We start from the raw sequence: 24,112 nt of genomic DNA, 5'->3' as shown, positions 1-24,112 counted from the left end.
ATATATAAATATATATAGACGTGACAATAGAAGAAATAGGCAAAAATCTGTGTGTGGTGGTGGGTAGTAGAGAAGGTAGAGAACGATTGATTTTGTGAGAAGATTTTGATATGCAAATTTTGTTTGCTTTTGCTCTGCATCATACGGGGACATTCGTGAAACAAACGTTGAGGAGTACATAACGAAAACAAAAACAAACAAGAGGAGTAGAAAGTAATATGCGTCGAAAGAACAAAAAGGAAGAAACTATTGTTTTTTTTTTTTGGTTGTTGATTATTTAAGTAGGAGCATAATTTACTCAGTGATCGCCTCTTTGAAGTTAGAACTCCATCGCCAGTTGAACTATAAAACACAAAATTATATGAATGCACATTTTAGCATCGATTCTTCTCTCAAACTGTGTTGTGGGTTCGTAGAATTTAAAAGAGGGAAGGTAAATGGGGGATGATGTAACGGTCGAACGTTCTTATCGATGTAAATGTAGGGGAATAAGACAGAGGAAAGACGGGAGGGGTGGGATTTTGGTTGGGACGTAATTTGTTTTACAACAATTTGACCGTTCGCTCGGATTAGAGATATAATTCAGACGCTGGTATTGCTCCCGGTGTGGGGAAGTCGGACGAAAACGGGATGTTTTGAGCAGGTATCATACACAAAATGGAGCACAACGAGACTGTGTACAAGGCTTGCACGGGAGGTAAGATTTATGGGAGGAAGATGGGAGAGAACAACCGTCTGAAGAAACAAATCAGTTGGTGTTAATGGTATACATGATAAAAGAATAGCTGTTTTTGGGTTTGCCAATTATGCGGAGGAAGAAAATGGTGGGTAGGTACGGTTTTTTTCCCAAAGGTAATGCTATAGTGAGTTTTAACACGGAGTTTAAACAGTTTTCTATTTTATACGGTTCGAATTAGTTTGTTGCTGATTATTATGTATGGAAAGTATAAGTTGCATCAAATTGCGACGATTAGAAAGAAAAGAGAAACCAACAAACAAACGTATCATAAAACACAGGGGTTTAATGGAAAGAATGATTTCATTTACATTTCGAATAAACTTGTGCCAGAAATATATGAGTAAAAGGTGAAATTGTGAATAATAGAAGATAAAGAACGAACAAAAAACGAAAATGGATCGGATAACAAAATCTCCAACAGATGGTATGTAGATTTTTCTATCCTTGGGTTCACAATAAGCATGCACTGTCCTTTTAATTACTCGTTTTGTACTGTTAGAAGCAGCTGTGATTTTACTCGATTATTATTATACGTATGATCTTATTATTTATGATTCTTTTCTAAATCTTACGGAAACTAAACCAAACCAACACACAACAAACGTTAATGAAAAAATGGGAAAACAATTATCAGCTTTTAATAAATAATAACAAACGACATTTCTGACAATGCTTTTGCTGTATACTAATGTACAACTTTAGTCTTTCTCAGTTTGGCACAAGAAACGTACCTCAATTGCTTTGGTTGAATGTGAAAAATTAATAACGAATGTAACAAAACCAAACGCACACTCAAACACAAAGAAAGTTACGTATTGATAGTAGAGGGATAGCGTTGTGATAAGATAGGGATTGATGGGCTTTTACAATCACATGTAGCGACAATGCAATTTCTGTACATTGAACCGTACGGTGTTACTGAAATGTGATAAACCATTTCTTCTATGAGCAAATGTGTGCCAAAGGCCACTGGGGGCAAGCGTCTTAGTATAGGCGTTACATAGATTGCACTTTAAAGCCGCTACAGAATTCGATCGTTACACGCTGTGTTTATTTGCCAAACCACAGGATCATAATGCGAATAAACGACGTTAAACAAATTTGAAACCAAAACTACACATACAAGTTCAAATTAATTGTAGAGATAATAATCAATTACTGAGCGCAGTGAGAATATCATGCCAATATCCAACAATGCAGCGCTGATTTTGCTACGACCTAATGGTTTTTCTTTTTTAAATTATCAATTTGACAAAAAATGTAAAAAGTAATTAAATTTAGCGTGTAAAACGTGTTTAATCCCAGCGAGAAGCAATACTATGTTTTTACTTGTTCGTGACATGATTTTACTTTTATAATTGTGAGAGAATAATTATAATAATAATTAATTGTGAGAGAATTTAAAGGATAGCACCACCAATTACCTCGCTTTCGTGCAATATTTAAAGGTTTGTTAAGTCACGGAATTACAACTTATAACAACTTTACGCCCATTTAACTTAACGCACCAGTAAAGTGTGGGCAAATATATTTAATTTATGTAAAGGTTGTGTATTCTGATAGGTTCTTTTCATTTACTTCGTTACGTCAATGAATTCTATTATTACCTCATGCCTTAAATAATGTACTCATGGTTTGTCACTTGCATCCAATAAGGCGAAATATTCTGCTTCAAAAAACAGACGTACACGGCAATTAGAATTGGTTCCTGGATGCACACACAATCATGTTTGTGTCAACGGAACCATAACAGTACAATAATTCCAAGATTAAACGCATTCACACCGGAAAATAGCTGGCAAAATTCGCAAAGCACTGTGCAAAATATTCCTTCTCGCTGGGAATCATAAAGATTATGTTATCAACTTAGCTGAATTGTTAGAAATTAGCAGGACTAAATCTGCGATAAACTGAGACAAAGATAAACAGACAGGCAGGCAGAGAGAAAGGTGAGAACAGGGATAGCAAGTAGGACTAATTTAGGAGGATTTGTTTTTTTTTTCCAAAAATACCATACTAAGCAGAGCGAGTATGAGAGAAAAGCAAACGAAAGGCAAACGTAGAAAACAGATAGAAAAAGGTGGAAACGAAAAGATGAACCAAACAAATCGAAACCAATAGCGAAGGACGGCTTCGAATGGTATTAACTAGACTTGGTTTTTATTGGCTATTGTTGCTGTATTTAGTTGTTTAAGATAAGGGATAGAAGTGTTTGCTAGTAAGTAGAGAAACTGTAGCAGAGGTTGAAATGTTACCTTGTTCACGTTGTTGTGTGTTTCCGGCGGTTTGATCGTTTCATCCGTGCCCGTCGTGTCGGGTATGGGTAATCGTTGCTCCTGCACGCTCGCAAGTCTTTTGCCATGAGAAAGTAAACGTAACCGGGCAGGTGGGGGAACAAAACGAAACATTTGAGTAACGCGACCGCAACAAACACTTGCTACAATACGGTGGAAAATATGACCATCACAAAATACCTTTTGAGCGTTACAAGTGTGCCGGTTAATTTTTTACATCGCCTTAGAGCATTTTCTAGCCGATCGGGTTCATCTTTGAGGAACGCTTCCTCCCGACAAACGTGCTCCATTTCGTTGGAAATGAGATTTCTTAACCCTTGTTGCAAAACTGGGAAACGCATTTTCAGCTCAGCAACAGTTTTACTGCAAAAAAAATGATGGGAATTTGAGATTATGATGGTGAGTTTGATCGTTTCCCCCCATGCAACCACCACAGCATTACCTTGCACGACTGAGCACTAGTGCCATATCTTCGACGGCGACCATATTGACGCGGGTTCTTCTGTTGATTACTTCACCTCTTAGACCTTCAACCGATGATTCCAGGTCGGCCAAATCCTTTTCCAATCGGATCACTTCTTGTTTATAGATTTCTTCTTCTCTAGTAAGATTTGTCTGTAAAGTACATAAAGTTTACGTTTTAGCATTTCTTAGGTGGCAGCGTTTAAGTAAGCAGTTCTGTTTCTTCTTATTGATAATTCAACTTTTGATGGGAGTATTAGACCTAAAACAATGCGCACAATAGTCCCACTTACCCTTTCCTTATCGCCTTGACCCCAAACGAAGCCCGAATTCGACAGCAAAGTTGCACGTATTCTCATAAACGTATCCTTAATATCCTCCCGCACAGCGACAGCCTGCGTTTGCGTTAACCGGCGCAGTGTGCGGACCTCCGTACGCAGATCCATAGCTTTCTTTTGTAAGCCACGCAGTTGATTATAGACTTCCGGTGCGAGTGTTAGATCTGTGCGGTACTGGTTTCCCGCTATCATTACCAGAGGCTTTGGAGGTGGTGGTGGTTTTAGTCGATCGCGTTCTAAAAGGAATGGGACACGTTAGAAAAAAAAAAAACACTTTCCAGCCAATGCACATCGTACACATACCCTGTGATGAGGTTCTTGGTAAGGTTGAAGATTTAATCGCCGGTTTCGGAGGTTTTGTGTCTGCTGCAAATGGGAATGGAAAGGTGATACATTGTAATTTGTAGCTTACGCCAAACTGTCCATTTTGCGACTAAAGAACGTACCGGAATGTTGGGGGCTGTGAGATTTCGGCACACCCTGAATGTCGTCACTGAAGGAAACAGACTTTTCAAACGAAACCGATTTGTCTGGAAAAAAAATATTAACAAAACGTACGATAAACATTTGCCAGACGGCTCGCGTTACAGTAAATGCTGACAGTGGGAGATCGAAAGATGGATAAAAAGTAACTTTACTATGCTTCTGTTGCTATAATCGGAATTAAAAGATTTAGGACACGCTAGCTTTAAACTTGCTTTAATTTGCCACGAATGTATCGTTTGTTTCCCATGAAAAGGTTCGTAACATGAAAGAAATTTTTTTAAATTTATCACCGCGGCTTATGCCGTATAAACCATGCTATATAAAACCGCTTTAAATATAATATTTATATATCATATAAATAATATAACTTAATAATAGCAATATTTATGTATTTAAAATGGAAAAGTTCGCAATCAGTACTTAATAACATTCTTATCGTAAAGAGCAAGTAACTTGCAAACAACAGCTATTTACAAACGCTTCCGTGTGATGTATTATATTACACTAAGTACAGTTTGTTACTGCAGGTACTCCCTCTACTACTGTTATGCATTATTAACAGCAAAGCACGGTAGAACTAAAAAAGAAGTATTTTAATGCTTGTTTTGATGCTTCAAGTACATCATATAAATACCTATGAAGCACGCCAATCTGCTTTTGCTAACGTAACGGTTGTCCGTTACCACTACCTTTAAATCAAACGTATGATGCATGAATGGGTTACTTTCAAAATTCGCCATAAATGTTAGTGTTTTGTACATTCGCCTTAAAACTAACACCGATTCAAAGATATGGAACTAAGATTCTAATGCTCTATATAAAAAAAAAACAAAATTACACACTTATCTATTCTATTCGCTTAAAAATTGTTAAAAATGGAAAAGCCGAACGACACCGTAATACTGTGCGTGTAAATAAATGAATTATGTATGGTTAATGGAAGCGGGACGGAAACTGGGTGAGTAAAACAAAACGGGAAATGTTTTATTGTACACGTTTTCTTTTTTCCCGGGCGACCTGAAACGTGGACGGATGTGGATCGAACGAGAGGAGCATTTTGTCAGGAAACAATGGGCAATATTTTCGATATAACAGAACTTACGACATGTTGATTTTCCCAATTTTGGTGGCTTTTCGCGCGTGCAAACTGTACCATCTCCAGTAGCTTCAGCTAAATGATCAGTGTGTGTTGTGTGTGTTAGTCATTGTGATTGTGTGACGGAATGAGGATTGTTTGGAAAGTAAAATACATATACGTAAATACATATGCTGATGAGCGGATGAAAATCTGGTTAAAGAGATTATTCGATTTATGAGCATTTGCGCAACCTTCGTATGCGCAAACAGGATGAGTGAGTATATGAGAGAAGCGGTTGCGAACGAAACAATCCATTCTTATCAATTATTGGCAACATCAGAAACTTTACGTTTGAAGGGTCGAGAGAAATTGGAAAACCGATTTGTACAATGGGGGTTTTTTTTCGTTAAATAATTGATAAAAATGGCTACAAAATTACTGAATTTCTTTTCTTAACAAACACTTACTGTTGGTCGTTTCAATGCATTATTGTAAATAATGAATATCCAATCTATATGTTTCTGCAATACCGAAACTATCCAAATCCATTCAAAAGAACATCGTTTAAAATGAGGTGAAGAAAATTACTTGGACACGCTCTAAAATGATGTAATAATAACTAGCCAATTGACATCAAAAGAAGACAAAAAAAAAGGCACAATTCAATACAACTGATAAAAACTGAAACCAATTAAAATACCACCAAATTCACAACCATACAAACAATATTATAAAACGAACCCATAACAAATATAAACAAATGCCAAAGCTATTAATGTATGCAAAACTGGTCCAAACACACGTACAAGCATATAAGTATTATTAAAAACAATGTTGTTTAATAGAGCTCAACCAACACAATTGCCCAAAAATATGCAACAAACGCAAAGCTACGGGAAGGCACCCACGACATCGCTGTCAACGCAGCAACAGTAACGTGGACTGCAAAAATTCAGCAAACGTTTGGTTGAAAAGGAATAGCCCATGATACCGCATCAACCGACGGAAGGCAAACGACAATTTCCACGCGGGTAAACACAACTACTACATACCATTACGATATTGTCCAGGGATGTTTAGAATATTTGGGTTGTTGTTAACTGGCGGTAGCTGAGGATTTTGCGTGAGTGCTTTCTGGACCAGTCCGGTAAGGTTGGCCAACTGGCGTTCCATATGCTCGACACGTATTCTATGAAGATCTTCGGATCTGTAATTGTATTTAAATGAAAAGCTAATATAATTTACACATACTTTACGGAAGGACATGCAAACTAATTCTTAGAAAAACACAACTGACTCAGTTGCTCAGATTTTCGTGCTTAGCGCGATGAGGAAACTCACAGATAAGGTATAGAAAATTTCCGTTCGCGCTACGCTCCAGTTCTTCGCTTAACACCTTGCCTTTGTGAAACAGTCGCAGCGGAACGCGTTACAACTGACAGTGAAACTGCAGCCAAAGCGCAACGATGGTAACGCTGCTGCCACTGCTGCATTTCATTACCAACCTCGTGGCAAAGAAGACCTCACTTTCAACGGCAAACTTTTTTCCACAAAGGCACGAAAATAAGTTGACCGCTCTCACTACAGCAAAAAAATCTGTTTTGTTTAATGGCCCCTTCGTTTGTTCGCCGGTACGGTCAAAGAGTGTTTTTTGTTACTACATGGCACCTGGTGACGGTGGCAGTTACTCTGGGTGCAGTTGTTTCCGCACGCAACGATAACGTCACCGACAGCGGCATGCTGTACGATGACCATTTGAAGTGGAACGATTATCGCTATTTGGAAGGTCTGCCGCTGGACCAATTACTTCTACTGCAGCGCAAAGTCGGTGAGCTGGGAAGCGGTTTCTTTTCCAACGCCACCACCAGTGAGCCGCTGGCAGAAGCACGCGAAATGCCCGAGGGTGATCTCACGGACAAAAACGAACGCCGCCATATGTACGCATCGCCGCTAAAGATGCAAAACCCGGTGGACAGGTAGTATCAACATTTGTTTTGTCCGCACGTCTATTATGTGAGGATAGAACTTTGTATCTCTAGCGTCTTTATCTCTTCTCTGCACTGTGCCCACAGGAGGTCCTCCGCTGAGCCGTGGAACACCAAACCGTCCAAGGTTCAAAAAATATTTCAAATTAGCATCACAGGTTTAGCTTTTTTGGCATTTGCTGGTTACCTGCTGTGCATGATCGTACAGGCCATCAAGAGCAAAGGTGCTTCAGGCTAGGCCTTTTATTCCTTTTCTCTGTCTGTCTGCTATTAGCAAGTGGCTATCCGTTTTTTTGGTATGTTTTTTTTTAGGTACAACTTACTACCATCCCACGATCACCGGTACGGCCACCTTAACGTCGGCGATCAAAAAGCGTAAACCATTCATGCGCCGCAAGCGAGACCTGACCTACATAACGCCCTTGGATGGGTACGATGCGGTACAGTTGCATCAGATGCTTGTTACCTTTGCTGAACGGTATGCAAACGCCCCCGGAAGCTGATCCGTCCCATCACGGGTGTGGACACTTTTGCGTACCACTACTCACCTCGTGTGATCGTACATCTGGTTTGGTGGCACTCGTGGAATTCGTCCAACATTCTTCACTCCATACATGGCGTACTGATCATCCGCAATCGATATATCCCTACGAGTTGAAGAAGGTTGAATGTAAACAGTAATAAATCACGTGAAAAGTATAGAAATTCTGTTCTATAGGTGTGTACGCCCCGTACCCTTGTTCTTCATCGATAATCGGTGTAACGGTCGTGGAACGTGTACCGTATTGGCTGTAGTAAGGCTCTTCGTACGCTCCACGAGATGCTCCACTACGTTCCGGCGAACTCATGTATCCATCTGTTGGTAAGGGAAAGTAACAATGTAGCATTTACATCATGCTTCCAGCATCACTCAGAACTATCGAATACCTGGTATGTTGTACAGCTGCTCCGTAGTGTATGGCATCGGACCCGCAATGTTGCCCCGTGAGCCGTACGAACGAATGGGTTTCGATGCTACTCCTGTGGGGTAAGGTGAACAAAAAATGAACAATGTTACGTCATCGGCTCGATGCTTCTATCAATCGACCAGGGGGATGCTTACCTATTGCTCCCTTGTTTCGATCCGAGTACATTCCTCTGGGTAACGTTTGGGTTGTACCAACATAATATGGGGTTTTTGTAGGTTGCTGAAAAGATATGAGATACAGCAAGTGTTTAGTGAATTAAACAGTCTTTTTGAAGGTGTCTAAAAGCAGTTAAATTGAAGAAATTGTTTTGTACGAACGAAAATGAGGTAAATTTTACAATATCTTTGATGACAAATGCAGCCACACGGACTGAACATCGTTATATCAAGAACATTCAGATAGGGCTTCACAATTTAAGAGGATAGAACTGTTGTTTTGAACGTCGGGTTAAACCACGCAACAGACCGTGGACATGAATAAATGACGCCAGATCGCGTAAGGTGGTCACAGTTTCATGAGCAACAGCAGATGTACTGCAACTTACCAAAGCCATCAAAGAGTAAGATAGTATGCATCATGCTTTACGAACCACTTACGGCGGGCTATTACGTACGCGAACCCGCCGCTCAATAGTCCTTCCACGTACGCTTCCTCTCCCGCCTTGCACATGGGACAGCACACTTTCGTTCGAAGGAACTCACCCCTTCCCAGCAGGTGGAAAATGGAGCGTCTCCCGTTTCGACAATAAACATCTCCCCCCTCCCCCTGCGGTGCTTGATCAGCAGCGTGACGAAATCCGCTCCGGTGATAGATTGCAATTTAGTTTTTATATATTTTTTTTAAAGTTTTATTTCTTAATACAGCCTTTTACCCACCGAAGGCCAGTATTAATTGCTCCGACGCTTTGCACCTTTTACCGGTATGCCGTTGAATTAGGGAGCATGGTTGTGGTAAGACGCTCGCAACCCCCTCGATGGGGTTTTGCAGCATCGCGTGCGCTCCTCGCCGAAGAAAGTAAAATCTTTGATCCGAAAAAAATTAGGCCACCAGTTTATTTCGCAAGTGTTTTTGCTTGAAAATCTCATCAACCGAAACCGACCACAAAGGGGAGGGGGCACCCTAGGACAAATGTCCAACGGTGCCGAGATAGTGACCGCTGGCCGGGTGTGTGTGTAAACCGATCGAGAGATGAAAAGTGAAATGCGTCGAACGCATGCGGTGCGACGTGACAAGTTTACGAACAAGCATCTTGTACGCTCGCTCATAAACGCGGACGGGGCGGACTCTTCGATCGTTCCGGTTGAATGTTGCGCTGTATGAAGGTGCGTGCCTTTATATTCGAGCGGGGCGGGGAGCGCAACAACAAACTAAAAAGTTACATGAGAAAAACAAAAGGCTTTTGCTGCTTTTGCCGGGCAGGGCTTCTATGCTCGACCCAGATTGAGGTGTTGCCTATGTGGAGCATTTCGATTTTTTTGGGTACACCTTGCATCAACGCAGCCCACAGCCCAGTGACACAAAAGTGCATCAGCAATTCCTATTGCGAACGAAACCCAAAAATTGAAACTTTATTTTGCTTTTTTTTTGGGAAGTGAGCGTCAAGATCGGTACGGCTTCATCATGCAACAGTCAGCTGGTGAGATGTTAAACTACTGCTACCGCTACCGCCGCGTATAATATCGTCCATCTCTTCATCGCCTGCTTCCGGCTCGTTAGCTTCAATCACGCCTCTTCTCGTTCCGATGATGGAAACTCTCTTGACCAAATTAACAATTTTTCGGATTAATATTTGCTGCTCGCTTCGTGCGATCTTCGGGGTGCGATGCATAAGTTGGCAGTTTGGTGGATGCATTCGACCGACGGGCGAGATGTTGGACCGTCTGTTATGCCGATTGCATAACAGCGAGTGTGGCTTTTTTTTCGGTCTTTCATCGGTACATCTCGGGCATGCAGGCGATCGGGCCCAGCCCGTACCCATGATCCGATCCATTCGCCACACCATTCGCACCTCCTCCATTGCCTTTTGCCGGCCAATTCTTCCAACGAGGCGCACAGCGCGATTGTGTCGGACATCCATACTCAATCGGCCAATTTCACCTCCGGACGCGGGCTGGCCCACGAGTGCTGCGGCTATGTTTTGCCATGCGGGGTAGGCGTTCGTTTGTTGGCGCTGGCCGTTAGTAATGCCTGTTATGTATCGTTTGCTCGCCCAAAGAGTCCCAAACGAACCAATCTGGTATCTGGTCGGGAGCGTCGGATCATACCACCGGTGCCAGCAGGTTTCGTTTTACAGTCGGGTGTTACTGAACATAAGGCGATCTACACACCACGCACGGTGGTTTTCCATGGGTACCGCCCGGACAGTAACTTCCAGAAGCGGTGTGGGTTCGTTTGCGACTGTACCGCTTTAATCCGGACTCGATCAACTTCGGTAATCAAAGGTATGACTAAGTGAATCACCCTTCTCCCGACCTGCTGCAACTTAAACTATACGACGGTGATTGATTTTTTTTTTTGTTTCACGTTGCACGCCTACTCCTCAATGCCGTCAAGAAATTGAAATATTGATTATTGTCTTATGATAGCCTGCGAGTCGCGTCCCTTTGGGCGGCAATTATTAACTTGCGACGGGGGGTTTAGCTTTACACGTCTAATGGGAAAGAAGCTCTTTCGATGCATTACGGCACCACATTAGCAGCAAACGGATATCTTGAATAGTGATTTAAACTACTAAATAATACTCTTACAGAGGTCACACCACAGCTGATCTGGAAAAGGAAGTCAAGGGCATGTAGCTTTCCATGTCCCGGGGGTGTTTGCAAGTGGAAAATGTTTGCCCAACTGTTTAAGGCGATTTATTTGCAATAAAATCGATTTTTTTTTTGCATTTTCTTGAAGGTTAAGGTCCAAGGGATATGTTTGGAAATCTGGTATAAAATACAATAAAAACAAACTACAAGTTGCAGCTAAAATACTGACCATAACTTTCATAAAAAAACGCATGTTTCACAAGTCGAAAGAGATTTTCTAAAAACCAAGGTTTTGAAAATCCTTGCATACCCAGAATTTCTTGAAAATCTTGAAACCGATGTGAATTGAAATTTTCATCAGATATTTGCTATATCTCTTGCTGATGTTTGGAAAGAGTTTTAGTTTAAAAATTGCTTAATTTAGCTAATTAACTCTTTATTTATAGGCAAAATATTGACGTTCAGATTTCATATATTCAAACAAAGTTCGTTTTATCAATTCTAAGCGACCATGAATTGGTCATTAAATAAAAATATGTATGTACGGTATGATCGTGGATACTTCAAACTATTTTTATAGTTTGAAGAAAGTTCAAATTAATCAATTTTTGTGTTTAAAAAAAGGAACTCGTGAGTTAATACACTTTCATATGGAAATACTTAATTTTCAATAAATTGGACATATTTACTTTAAATTAAAAAGCTTCTTTAGCGATTTAACTCGAGCCATAGTGAATTGAATCATTGCAACCAATTTTGATTTAACTCTTCACGGCGAATTTTAACTCATGAGTTAACTCATGTGTGACTCGTGTGTGAGTTAACTCAAGATTTAAATCATTATTTGAAGATCACCGTGAAGAGTTACATCCAAAGTAAACTCACACATGAGCCACACTCCGCGGCGCTTGTTTACTTAAAAATGTTGAAATCTTTATGAATGAGTTAAAAAGTTAAATCTTTAAAAGTTAAAAACTCTTTGATTTAGATTTAAATCCTTCAAACGAATTAAATTTCCCATCTCTACTTCCAAGGCAAATTGCAAGTATTGCGCAAAGTAAGAACTTGTTAACGCTTGTTACGCAGCTCGCCAACAATGTAAGCCAATTTTGATGGCCATAAATAAATTGTTCACATTTCACATTATGTGTCTGGTGGCAATCAATGATACTAACACAAAAATAAAAAAAAAAATCGTGTGCCAATCTTATGCAAAAATTCGCACAAACCGCGATTGTTGCACCACCGACCCTCGGAGTGGCGTTAAAGTGTCTATGTACAACAAAACCAAACGTCTAGTACCATTTAATTGCGCCTCTACCACTACGCTGGCTTAGTGTCTGTCCCGTCCAGTCCCGGTTAAACAAACGTCGGCAAGGAAGGAAAACAACGCCACAGTCGCAAGGGTGAAGAGCCATTTCTTTGTAACGAAAACGCGCGGTGCGGCGGCATATTTGTGGGGTTCGGTTCAAAACCCGCCACACTATCTCCGTCCGTTTAGGCCGCTATTACATGGCGGTCATTAGAGCAACAACACTGCACCATAAACAGCATAAAAGAGTAAAAAAACGAGCGCCGTCCCAAAAAACTGTAAGCAGGCGGGCGCCGCGGTGGAAGGGTTAATATAGTAGCAAAAGCAGGAATATGTTGTTGATCGACGATTTTTGACCGATGCTACCAATCCCCAACATGGAGGAAGAGGGGGAGGGGGGCTCCCACTTCCCAAAAAAGACGCAACGGTAGAAGAATTGCCCGCAACAACAAAAGCATAAAATCCGCAGTAGTAGGGAGAACGGCCGCAAAAGTCGCGCGTAAGGCTCGTGCGCCGAACTGTCCACCGTCGAGCGTCAGTTGCAGTTCGTGGCTCGGTATTGTAAGGTGTTCACCGGATTCGATATTCGCTAACCGGCGCTTGCAACCGCGTGTTGAAGTGTTGAAGTGTCAAACGCCATTTCGCTCGAAGCCGTAATCGTGGGCTCAAGCAACCCCAGGCCAATGTTGGTTCGTGTGGTTGTTTAACAGTGTATTTGTGTGGTTGTGGGCAGTTAAACTTTGTGCTGTTTTGTGTGCGAATTTGTCCGGGACTGGGACCGCGGCCGGGTAACAATATCATGGCTGCACGCATGACTTTACTAGGGATGAGTGTGGCGGTGACAATCTGCACCCTTTGCTCGATCGTTTCTGCACTGCCGCAACAGACGGTCACCACGTACCATGGGAATCTGTACCCCTCGCTCGGGACATCAGCGGTTGGCAGTACACCGAAGCTACTGCTTCCCGATTCTAGCTCGTCCGACGAACGCATCCTAACAGGATCGGACGATTTCTTGGCATCGTTTTCCTCCAGCGGTGACGTAAGTACCCGTGTGTGCGCGGCTCCGATCTGCCTTCCGCAATCGCTCATTATGATGGTAAACGGTCAAAATCGATACTGTTCAACGATTGCCATCAGCCCGTAACGTGCACTCGCAAACGAATTAAGCGTGCCCCGCTGTACAACGCTGACAGGTGCCGGATGCACTCCGTAACTTCCAATGCTAGAAAAAAAAATCACTGGTTACGATCAGGCACCGAGAAAAGCAAACCCTGTCCACCCTGTACACCGCCCGATTAATCTGCCAGTGATGAACGAACGCTGGATGAAAAAAGGAAAGAGCCCATAGATTGTGTGTGTGTGTCTGACACGGTAATGCAAAATAACGCCGTAAAAACAATGATGTAACGCAGTGCGCGCGCGCGCGCGACACACATGCTGCACCGCCCAGCCCTAGCTGCAAGATCAACCAAGATCGCGGGGGACGGGTTTGCACGCACAAGTTTTGTAACGCCGGGTTGCCGATCTTGGCCCGCGCCACAGTACCACGCTAAAATCCGAACTCCAAGCCGCCCAACCACGGCGGGGTATAGCATTAAATGGATGTCGCAAGGAACGTCGTGCGGCGCATCGCATGTCGCACACGGATGCCACACTGCGCCGCACAGGCCTCGCAATACATATCCATGGCGCAACGTGCACGGGTGCGAAAAAAATTATTAGAGCTCACATTGGATGATTGAATTATTGCTTCGGTTTTTTTTTTAAAGACACAAATATTTCCAAAGTTTTGCGGCTACTACTGCTGCCGAGCCCGCCCAATTGCAGATTTTGTGAAATGCAAAACCCGAAGCCTAAATTGGCATCGAAGTTTCGGTTGGTTTTTCGCTTTGTTTTGCTCTCTGGTGCCGACACTGATTTGCTAATTAATTCGCGTAATGGTTGAATTGGGCCTGGGGAAAAGCATTAAAAAACAAACAGAAAGGCAGACAAAATGTTGTAAAACTTTCCACTTACACTTGCGAATAGAAATTGCCTTCATTATATCGTCTCCCGCCCTGTCTCGCTGCAAAAATTTTAATTCACTAAGCGTCCTACCATTACTTTTCCTTTGGCCAATGTTTGATTTATTAGCGGCTAATCGACCGTAACGGTAAGATACGTATAAACCCCCGGACGGTGGTCGTATACGGCAATGATACATAACATCGGTAAAGAAATATAATTCAATCTTCCAGACATTAAAAGGCATTTCAGTGATATCACGTACATTCACTTCTACTAATAGACAGCAAAAAAAAAACAGATCCGCCTGTTGATTCCGTCAAGTCATTGGAACTCGTTTTCAGCTCTCGTAACCTCCTATCAGCGCAACCAGAGCTGTTTAATCCATCCATCTAGACCAACCACCAGAAAACGAGAGCACAGAATCAAGCGTTTAAAAGCTGGACACTAGCAACTGCTCAAGGACGACGGCACTGGGACAAACCAGAAGGTCCCCGTGTGCGGCTTAACCTTCATATCTTGGGCGGTTGATAATAAGAACTCTGGCTGGCGTCATAAAACCCGACACAAAAGGAGAGGCAGAAAAAAAGGCCGCATATCCTTGACAGTCTTGTGCTACGCGGGAGGTGGTGGAGGAGGGAGGTGGGGGGGGGGGGGGGGGGGGGTGATATATTTCGAACGGCGAATACCCGGAGACCCGGACTTGCAGTTGACGTACAGGCGCAGTGCGGTTCCGTGAATAATGCGCGTTCCCAAAGAACGACTGCGACTTTTGAGCGCTTAGCGTCCGGGGAGGGGGTGGGGGTACTTTTTCTTTCCTACCCACCCAACCAAACGGCATAACACAAAGGATTTGCATTTGTTGTTTTGCACGTACAACTGCTCGGTATGACTAAACATTTCTAATCTACCCACATTAAACCACGCTCGAGCGAATACGCGCTCTTGTGCGGCGCTTGTGTCATTTGCCAAAGTTCAATCAGTGTAACTCACCGTATGCTCCAGGGTGCAGACTGTTTGTCAAAAACTCGAACGCACAGTGCGCTTCGGAGCTGCCCCACGATTCCCACTGGTTAGGTTTTGTGGTTTGTCTTAACAACCCTCTTGAAGGTTCTTCAACCAAACAGAACATGGTGGATTTCGTTAACACACCGCACCGTTTCCATCTGAAGGACACGTTTTCTCAGCTATAATGATCGCGATTCGTTAGTGGGTGCGAAAAAAACAAAACGCGAAACACGGCAACCGACCGTACGAAAATAGACGCACTGCCTAACCTACTGTAGCCGCTAAAACTCGCTACGCAATCTGTTGCGTGTGGTCAGGAAAGCTTTCCACTCGAAAGTTCCGCCGATGATGAGGAACACTAACGGTTGACCTTCGCCTAACACCATACACTAGAGTTTTTTTATACTAAAGGATTGGATACTACAGCTTCGTGGTTTTTGTCGATCGTGACGTAATCTTCCGTATCGATCATGACACAAGATCGATTAGTCAAAACATGTTTACAGTTTTAGTCTTTGCCCTTGGCTGATATTTTCCAAAACTGTACATTAACACATGTTTTTGTACTATTGGTTAGCGAGTCGCAATAGCTAACCTTAATTTTATGTGTTGAACTTTTTAAAAAAATAGGCATGTTTGGAACAGACTGTGTTTGTGTTGGGTGAATCTGTTTCAGATTCATGAATTAGAATAAAACTTTGAGATCTAATTCACTATGTCAAAGATTCTTGACTTCCTCTCCTCTAAGATTCTCTAAGATTTCTTAGAGATTTATGGCCGACATACCAATTCGCTTTAGGATTTCTAGGGGACATGAATCTTTTGAGAATTACCTGACTTGAATGACTCCTAGCTAAAGAGTCATATGAATGACTTCTCTCTAACGATTCATATGAATGACTCCTCGCTGAAGAGTCATATGCATGATTCGCAACTGGTCTGCGGATTCATGAGTCTTTTGTATTTTTTTTGACTTGAATGACTCCTCGCATAAAGAGCCATATGAATGATTCGAAAGTACTTTTCAAAGATAGACTCTGATTCATGAGTCTTTTGAGAATTACTTGACTTGAATGACTCCTTGCTAAAGAGTCATACGAATGACTTCTCTCTAAAGATTCATATAAATTATTTCTCTCTAAAGAGTCACATGAATGACTCCTCGTTAAAGAGTCATATGAATTACTCCTCGCTAAAGTCATGTGTTTGATTCCTCGCTAAAGAGTCATATAAAAGACTCCTCGCTAAAGATTCACATGAATGACTCTTCTGAAAAGATGCATTAAGCACAACACTAGACTGTATGATTTTAATTTGTTGCTGCTAAATTATTAACATTAGACGCAACTCTCCTTTATTCCAGGATACCTGCAGCTTCGACAAATATGCGTTCGATCACGACGGCACGGTGAAGTACGGTAACAAACTGCCAGCCCTTTCCCAGTTTACGCTCTGCATGTGGATGCGATTTACCAATCACACCGGCGACCACACAATCCTCACCTACTCCGGTAAGTATCCATGGTGCATGGGCGAGCAGCCCTGATTCATTTACCAAGCAGCGCACGCCAAGATCAAGCACGGACGGAGTAGGGCACAACATTGATTGATTTGAATGCGCCAGCCAAAGTGCATCCAAGCTTAATCTCCCCTTAAACTGGGACCTGCTCGGCCTCCCGGCGCACAGGTTGCCCACTTGGGCTGCATAATAAGTGGTCCCCAGCTTGCTACTTTGCCCCGCGCGTTATGACACGTTGCCCTAGTGCGCCGGGAATCATTTCGCTCACCCGGGGCTCACCGTCACAAGCGTCACATTCCATCGACGGTGAATGTACGGCTGCGATCGGCGGGGCATCGGCAGCATGTGATCGTCTTACGCATAAACCCGAACGGAATTTAATGCTCGGTGATCGCGGCATTTCCACGTAAAACGCAACGTGATACGTGAAAACGCACCTTTCGCTTGCAACAGCAGCACTCTGATTCGCTTGTTGCACGTCACTCGCTTTGCTCGTTCCACATAATAATGTCCTACTGATCTACACTGCGCACACTACGACGATACGTAACAGGAGGGGTGGGCAAGCATACACGCACCCCACTGCTTATAATGATTATCTTGTTCTATCTCTGCGTTTCATGTGCAAAATCCTTCATTAACGGCCCTTTCGCTTCGGCACTGTAACGCAAACAGTGGAAGATGAACAGCGCGAAATACAGCTCTGGATTTCCAACAACATGGGCATGAGCTTCATCAGTTTGGCCGTCCATGGTCAGTCACTCTTTAGGTAGGTTTGCAGGTGCTACGCTAGAAAGGCAACTGGCAAAAAAAAACCCCCAAATGTCGGAACAATGTAATTTTATGTAATCTTACCAACGCGACCAGTATAACGACCTCCAGCCGAAAGTCTCGCAGGAACTCAGCGAATATTATCTTCACTCGTTAAAACAGGTTGAACTATCCTTTCAAAATGCGAAAGTGGCACCACGCGTGTGCGTCGTGGAACGGCAAAACCGGCGAATGGCAACTGTGGATCAAATCGGAACGCGTCGGACGCGGATTCCACAACCGGGTAAGTGCGAACAGACACAACCTTGAGACGATTGCGCAGAAGATCGTACGCATGCGCTGCATGTGTCTCTGCGATCGGGAGTTCTGGCAAATGAACGCATTACGATAAACAATCTCCGCTTCTTTTCTCCGCAACAAATGCGTCAACGATGGTGCTGATGGTCAATCGCACCATATGGAAATGCGGCATTACCGTTCCTCCTGCTTGCCTAGCGTAGCTGGTCAATTACGAAATCAAACCCTACGGTACGCTGTTCTCTGGTGGTCCATCCATTACCGGGCTGACCGATGTCGGGCTGCACTTCGAGCTGACGGCGGTCCAGATGTACAAGGTAGCGCTGAGCGCTGGCAAGGCACACCGCGACCACAAACATCACCATGTGCACCATTTCGATCATAACGGTGGTGAGGTTACGTCTACGACACCGCGGACCCAGGTGGCGGTAAGTTGTTTGTTTCCTTTTTTTTTTTGCTACGCATTATCTCTTCTGGTCACCGGTACCCGGTCTTCCAATTTCGGACACTAATTAAACCTACTTGCAATCGCGCGTTTTGCACATTTGCTTGTGTAGCCTTCACCGCAACCGGCGAACCCGCTGCTGGCGAACGGACAGATTCCAACGCGCGTCAAGATCAACCTTGCGGCAAACGGCCAGCAACAGAACAGCGGTTCGCTCGGCATACCTACCAAGGGTTTGCCGTCGCAGCTCGTCGGTGGTTTCACGCCGTCCACCGGCAATGGGCCCACCGTTACGACCAACTTTGTCAACGGTCAGTTCAGCAGCGGTGTGCGGTTCCTGCAGGAGCAGCTGGTGTCAAACAACGTGATCGGTCAATTCCCACGATCAAGCGGATCGGTGGTCGGTTCGTCCAGCACCTTTACATTCCCGGATAGCAGCAGCGAGCTGGCGGGACCATCGCCATCCAGCGGTGCGTACTCGATCGTTCAACTTCCCACCGACACGAGCCCGCGGAAACTGTTCAAGCGTCAAACGGCAGCGAAGAAGCCAGCCAAAACTAATGCCGCGACGGATACGAAAACCAAGCGGGATTTGATCCAACTGCAGGACGGGTCACTGTTGCAGAGCTCCGAATATATATTCGACGGCCTAGCCGAGTTCGGTTTGCCCGACTTCAAAAACAAACTCGGACGCGAAACGGACATTGAGGACGAAATTCGTGAGCACGATAAGGAGCCGGCCGAGGAGGAGGTGCGAGCCGTGATGAACATCTGCTCCAAGTGCGCACCGGAACCGTTTGCCAAGGCGCTGATATTCGCGTGGAAGGATGCGGTGACGGAATTGGGCGGTGCACTGTCGGCAAAGGCGTCTTCTCACTGTGGCCATTTCTAGGCTATTCGTGGCTGTCCCACCCTCCCCGGTGGGATGCCAGAACGTAACGTAAACAGTATGGATATTTAAATACCTCAAACCGTACATTATTAGGTGTATTTTTTTTATGAAGCCATAGCCCAAGTGTGAGAGATGATGTACAAGTGATGTATGCATCAAGAGAAGTAATAAATGTATTATACCATCGACTGCCTTGTGCCTACCTTGCTTTTGTGAATGTGTTGATGTTGATACTCCGAATCGAATTCTGGCTCACTGAAATAGCTCTGAAAGTGGAAAGAAAAAAGAACATTAGTTTACAGTTTGACGGCCAACGACACATGCCAGATGATGGTGGATGGAAAACTCTCAGGGGGTCAAGGGTCTGCGCCAGGGAGATGGGTTAGCTTGTCTACTCTTAACCTAGCGCTAGAAAAGGCCATCTGCAACTCGGAGGTTCTATAAGCCAGTACGCTTGGAAAAGGATTATGACATAGACAACATTGGTTTACGGCTCTCCTACCTATTTCTCGGGTTGGAGATTAACGCGGCAAAAACAAAATTGATACGCTGATCGCTTCGAACCTTCGAAGTCGTTTAAAATTTCACCTGTCAAAGTCTGGGTAAGCTCAAATGCAAAGAGTCAAAGGGCAGCACCGACAACAACATAAAATCTCTGGAAAACTTCTGTACTTAAAACAACTGTCGCGACGAATCAAGCTGGGACTTTATAGTTCCGGTACTCACATACGCCTCTGAGCCATAGACTTTATCCAAAATTTACGAAACCTTCTTAGCCATGTTCGAGAAGAAGATTTCCTGAAGGATTTTTATCTCCATATGTGTGGCTACAATGACGAGCTCTACTACGACGAATACATTGTCGCTACACGAATACAGTGGACTCGCCAGGTTCTGGTAGGTTGGTCACGCCATTAGAATGACACCGGACGACCCAGCCCGTAAAATCCTCTCAGATCGTCTACATGGACAGAGGAGCCGTGGAAGGCCCAAATTGAGATGGAGAGATGGCGTTGATGGGTTCGTCGGAATGACCGAGATTCTCTCAGTTTTCTCCAGGTTTTTTTCTTCTATCATCAAGGATTTATGTTAAGTAGATAAGACTAGCCTGTCTGCTTTTTAGCCCTAGAGAGGGTCATCCGAGACTCTTCGATGTTAAATTGAGAAACTATCTTTTATAAGTCAATCTTGCTTCCGGCACACGCTGATGACACAAACACCATTGCTTTTATAAACTCATACGTAGCAGATGCTTATAAGAGGATTCAGCAGAGGCATCACAAGTTATCAGAAAATCATACATTTAAATGATCTTAAACACGCTTTTTCATTTTATATAATAAGATTTCAAATAATATGCTCTTGAAATACCTGCTCTTGATCCCACTGGTTTGGAATTGCTGCCGGTTGCAGAGGCTGTGGGATATTTTGTCCACCGGGCAGGACCTGAGGTGCGCTCACTTCGTTTGACTCGAACAGCCGCAGCACGGAACGATCACGGATTTCCCGCAGGTGCGATCTACGGGCAGAGAAAGGAAGCTTACGATACTATTCAGTGTAGCAACATTACAATCACCCTTACCTAACATCCTCCAGTTCGTAGAACATGTCCTTGCTCGAATCGTGAATGTATATCTTCACGTTCGGACCCTCGAGGTACTGCATGGTTAGCTGCCGCGGGAAGGATCGCACAAACAGTGCCCGCACCGTATCGATGGACGTGATTTCGTTCGGTAGCAGTGCACGTTTCGTTTCCGAGCGATATTGCAAAAATACCAACCCGAGCGGCCTTTCCAGTGTTTTCGACGGTGTTCTTACGACCGGCAAAGATGACCGTTGTTTGCCACCCCGCCGAAAGCCGGTGCTCGCCGTTTCGGCCTCGGACATGATGCCCGGATCATCGTCGAACAGTGGACCTTGATTCGTCGGTGTATACACGCGCATCTGTGGGGTCTGTGTTGGGTATGGCGAAAAAAAAGGAAGTCAGAAATAGTTGCGTACGCGTTTCGCTTTCAAGACCCTTTGAAAGGTCTTCACCGCTTACCTCAAAATCAAGCGATCGTTGAATGTTTGGCGGTTGCGTTTGGGCCTGGTACTGTAGCATATCGCCCCCGAGCGTATGTCGCCGGGGATCCTCCCTGCTGCGAGCCGATCGTCGCCTGTCATCGATCGCTGCTGCCGGTGAATGGTCGAGACACGAGACAACATACAAGGTAAAGGAATGTTAGTAAACGGCTGTACAGTTCGCGGGTTCGCGAAAAAAAACCCACTCATTTTAGGCTATCGGATTTACCTTGATCGGTCGGCTGGTTCCTGTTGCTTTTATCATTTTGCCAGTCATCCTCTGCGAATCGATTTCGTTGCAAGTGAATGAGAGAAAAGAGAACAAGAAACAGATGCTTTAGCTCGGTACGAATGTTCTCAACTGCGTCCCGGGTGGCACCGCCTGTTCGTCAAGTCGTGCTCACGAACAACAAGCGCCAAACAAGGCCAGGATGTATGATTTTCTGCGGTTATGAAAACACAACCCCCGGTGGGTGTGTGTGCTGATGAAGATTGATCGAAGAAGTGCAATTAACGCTTGGAGAAGGGTGGTCCGTGTTCTGCCCTAGGATTGGATTATAGAGCAATCAAATCAATTGCCTATCATTTTAATGATGCCATTTTCTGCAACAGCTGGTAAACAAACAGGTTTTACAGCGAAATCACAACTAGGAAACTGTCTGCCATGAGGTTTCGCACTAAATTGCAAATATATTGTTTGTTAATGCTTTTGATTGTAACAGTTTCTTACTCTACTTCTAAAACAAACAAAAAATAAACATGATTTAATAACGCTTTATTGATGAAACAGGCAACCCAAACTAATTCGATTAGGTACGAAACGTAAATGACAGCCTCCAAATCGGACTATTCCGGTGAATAAATATAGCATGATTAAAACTTAATCGACACATTAATAATTTAAGCAAGCTGTCCGCTAGCAATCTCTATAACCCGGCTCCTATGATAGGTGGGGGGTGGCTCTGCTGTTCTTCACTCGCCTACTAACCCCGATGAACCAGATACGTGAGAGAATTCAAGTAAGAAAGTCGAACGGAAGGCTTGCTCGGAAAGCTGAAGCTAATCAATGATAATCATCTCTTTGCTTAAAGCACACTTAAAAGTATGTTTTTCAGTGTGCTACATATTTTTGATTGCATGCAGAATCCGAAATGGGATGACGTAAAAGGGGGAGATGAAGATGTTTTGACAGAAAAAAAAGTTCGCTTCACAGAGAGCTCTTTTATCAAAGACTGAGGAAAAAGGAAGAACCCTTCGCTTCTTGTTGCACTTTATTTAAACAATTGTTATGTCCACAGCCGGCTCCCGGATTATTACGGGACTACTGTACTAAAACTTTGACCCATTTTAATGGTGCTTCAGTCGATCGAACCATTCACTTCGACTAGAGTTGATTAGGGTTAACGAAGGGGCAAATTAAGCAATTCCGGTCCTTGCCACAAGTAAAACACACGCGTGGTGTGAGAAAAATTAGTTAATCTTCGTCTCCAATTCGTCCCAACCCTGTGCAAGTGGCGAAACATCAATCAATTTCGGTCTAAAGTTGTCCAAAAAGGTGCGGCTCACGCCCGCGGCCCGGTACATAATTGCTGTTTCTGTGTGCGTGCGTGCTTGCATGTTCGGCAAACTAAGGAGGCTGAAATGGCATACTGATGACACCGCCTGCTAAAAACCCGTAAAGATTATGTGTGGCTCGTCTCGCTCATACAGCAAACGGACACACACCGAGTCAGCCGAGTTCTAGTTGCACAGACCCGCTTTGGGCACGGGCAATGAAACGGCGTTTCGTCCGTTTGTTGGCGATAAATTATGCATCTTCCTGAGCTGCCCTGGTGGGGCTCTGCTGGCAACGCGTGTAATAATGTATGGCCTGCGTACGGGGGGGGGAGCGGGAGAAGTACGGTTGTGTCGTCCGCAGCATAAACCCCACCCTACGACGAGCAGACCGTACCGTTCTCGGGAGGTTTTTTGGATGGAACATAAGACGCACGACCGACGCAACAAAAACGGACACAACCAATTTTTCGCTACCATCCTTGGCCAAATTCACACCACCGCCCCACTGTCTAATGCGTCCGGTGCCAGCACACCTTTAAGATACCCGGTCGCTTCTCTTTAACAAAAAAAGGATCATCCTGTCCACCGTTCGCCCACCTTCGATGTGCCAGCTTAAAAAAGAAAACGTTTGCACTGGACACACTACACTGGTAACGCAAAATAAAACATGAACAGAAAGAAACAATTCGCAACCCGTGCCATGGAGGGGGGGACCTCAACTACTACATACCACCGCTATCTCTTCCTTTTCGTTTCTTTTTCGATGTGCTCGACGATGACGACGTTGATGACGAGCTTTTATCTTTGCTCTTCCACCGAATCAGCATTTTCCCAGCGACGGATGTTGATTTACTACGTTTTGCCGTCCAATATTTGCTGTATTATTCTTTTGTTGTTGTTGTTTTTTCTCCCTCGCTTCACTGTCTTCTGACGGTGGTTTCTTCTTCCACACCACACCGCACCAAGCCGTGCTCAGGTGCGAAAACTGTGTGGGCGCACGGCGTTGTCACTTTGCTGAACGGATGAAGGATTTTTTAGTCAATTACAGAAGGATTAGAGGGACCTGCATATGTGCGAGTGTGCGTGTTTCGTCAATATTTTCCGCTTTAACGACTAATACACCACCGCAGATTATTACGA

General features: G+C 44.0%; 3 protein-coding genes across 3 annotated transcripts; 2 read left to right on the top strand and 1 right to left on the bottom strand.

Moving 5' to 3' along the window:
* Positions 1–294: 294 nt before the first annotated feature.
* Positions 295–23,799, bottom strand: LOC128711636 (coiled-coil domain-containing protein AGAP005037). Its single transcript, XM_053806517.1, has 18 exons — positions 23,706–23,799; positions 21,645–21,695; positions 21,383–21,526; positions 20,934–21,321; positions 20,723–20,870; positions 19,548–19,617; positions 8,485–8,571; positions 8,118–8,238; positions 7,931–8,029; positions 6,450–6,604; positions 5,422–5,484; positions 4,280–4,363; positions 4,137–4,199; positions 3,789–4,069; positions 3,476–3,648; positions 3,214–3,396; positions 2,995–3,091; positions 295–342 (listed from the first exon to the last, which is right to left on the bottom strand). Exons 1-18 carry the CDS (start codon positions 23,797–23,799, stop codon positions 295–297), a joined length of 2,349 nt encoding a protein of 782 aa, XP_053662492.1.
* On the top strand, positions 7,006–7,885 carry LOC128711639 (uncharacterized). The gene is made up of 3 exons (XM_053806522.1): positions 7,006–7,373; positions 7,470–7,606; positions 7,695–7,885. The coding sequence occupies exons 1-3, from the start codon at positions 7,006–7,008 to the stop codon at positions 7,883–7,885; spliced, it is 696 nt and encodes a 231-aa protein (XP_053662497.1).
* LOC128711637 (uncharacterized) lies at positions 13,212–19,351 on the top strand. Its single transcript, XM_053806518.1, has 6 exons — positions 13,212–13,454; positions 16,791–16,938; positions 17,622–17,715; positions 17,880–18,000; positions 18,218–18,442; positions 18,572–19,351. The coding sequence occupies exons 1-6, from the start codon at positions 13,212–13,214 to the stop codon at positions 19,349–19,351; spliced, it is 1,611 nt and encodes a 536-aa protein (XP_053662493.1).
* Positions 23,800–24,112: the final 313 nt, after the last annotated feature.

Source organism: Anopheles marshallii, chromosome 3 (genome assembly GCF_943734725.1).
Source record: "Anopheles marshallii chromosome 3, idAnoMarsDA_429_01, whole genome shotgun sequence".
NCBI lineage: Eukaryota > Metazoa > Arthropoda > Insecta > Diptera > Culicidae > Anopheles > Anopheles marshallii.
This window is presented reverse-complemented; position numbering and strand designations above follow the sequence as displayed.

What these genes read in the sequence shown, in the direction of transcription:
- LOC128711639 (XM_053806522.1), top strand. Translation starts at nt 7,006, where the DNA reads ATGGCCCCTTCGTTTGTTCGCCGGTACGGTCAAAGAGTGTTTTTTGTT. An exon ending in ATGCAAAACCCGGTGGACAG is followed by an intron (nt 7,374 to 7,469) that starts GTAGTATCAACA and finishes CTGTGCCCACAG; the next exon opens with GAGGTCCTCCGCTGAGCCGT. An exon ending in ACAGGCCATCAAGAGCAAAG is followed by an intron (nt 7,607 to 7,694) that starts GTGCTTCAGGCT and finishes GTTTTTTTTTAG; the next exon opens with GTACAACTTACTACCATCCC.
- LOC128711637 (XM_053806518.1), top strand. Translation starts at nt 13,212, where the DNA reads ATGGCTGCACGCATGACTTTACTAGGGATGAGTGTGGCGGTGACAATC. An exon ending in GACGCGGATTCCACAACCGG is followed by an intron (nt 18,001 to 18,217) that starts GTAAGTGCGAAC and finishes TGCCTAGCGTAG; the next exon opens with CTGGTCAATTACGAAATCAA. An exon ending in CACCGCGGACCCAGGTGGCG is followed by an intron (nt 18,443 to 18,571) that starts GTAAGTTGTTTG and finishes TTGCTTGTGTAG; the next exon opens with CCTTCACCGCAACCGGCGAA.
- LOC128711636 (XM_053806517.1), bottom strand. Translation starts at nt 23,799, where the DNA reads ATGCTGATTCGGTGGAAGAGCAAAGATAAAAGCTCGTCATCAACGTCG. An exon ending in TTTTGAGGTAAGCGGTGAAG is followed by an intron (nt 21,322 to 21,382) that starts ACCTTTCAAAGG and finishes TTCCTTTTTTTT; the next exon opens with CGCCATACCCAACACAGACC. An exon ending in TACGAACTGGAGGATGTTAG is followed by an intron (nt 20,871 to 20,933) that starts GTAAGGGTGATT and finishes CTCTGCCCGTAG; the next exon opens with ATCGCACCTGCGGGAAATCC.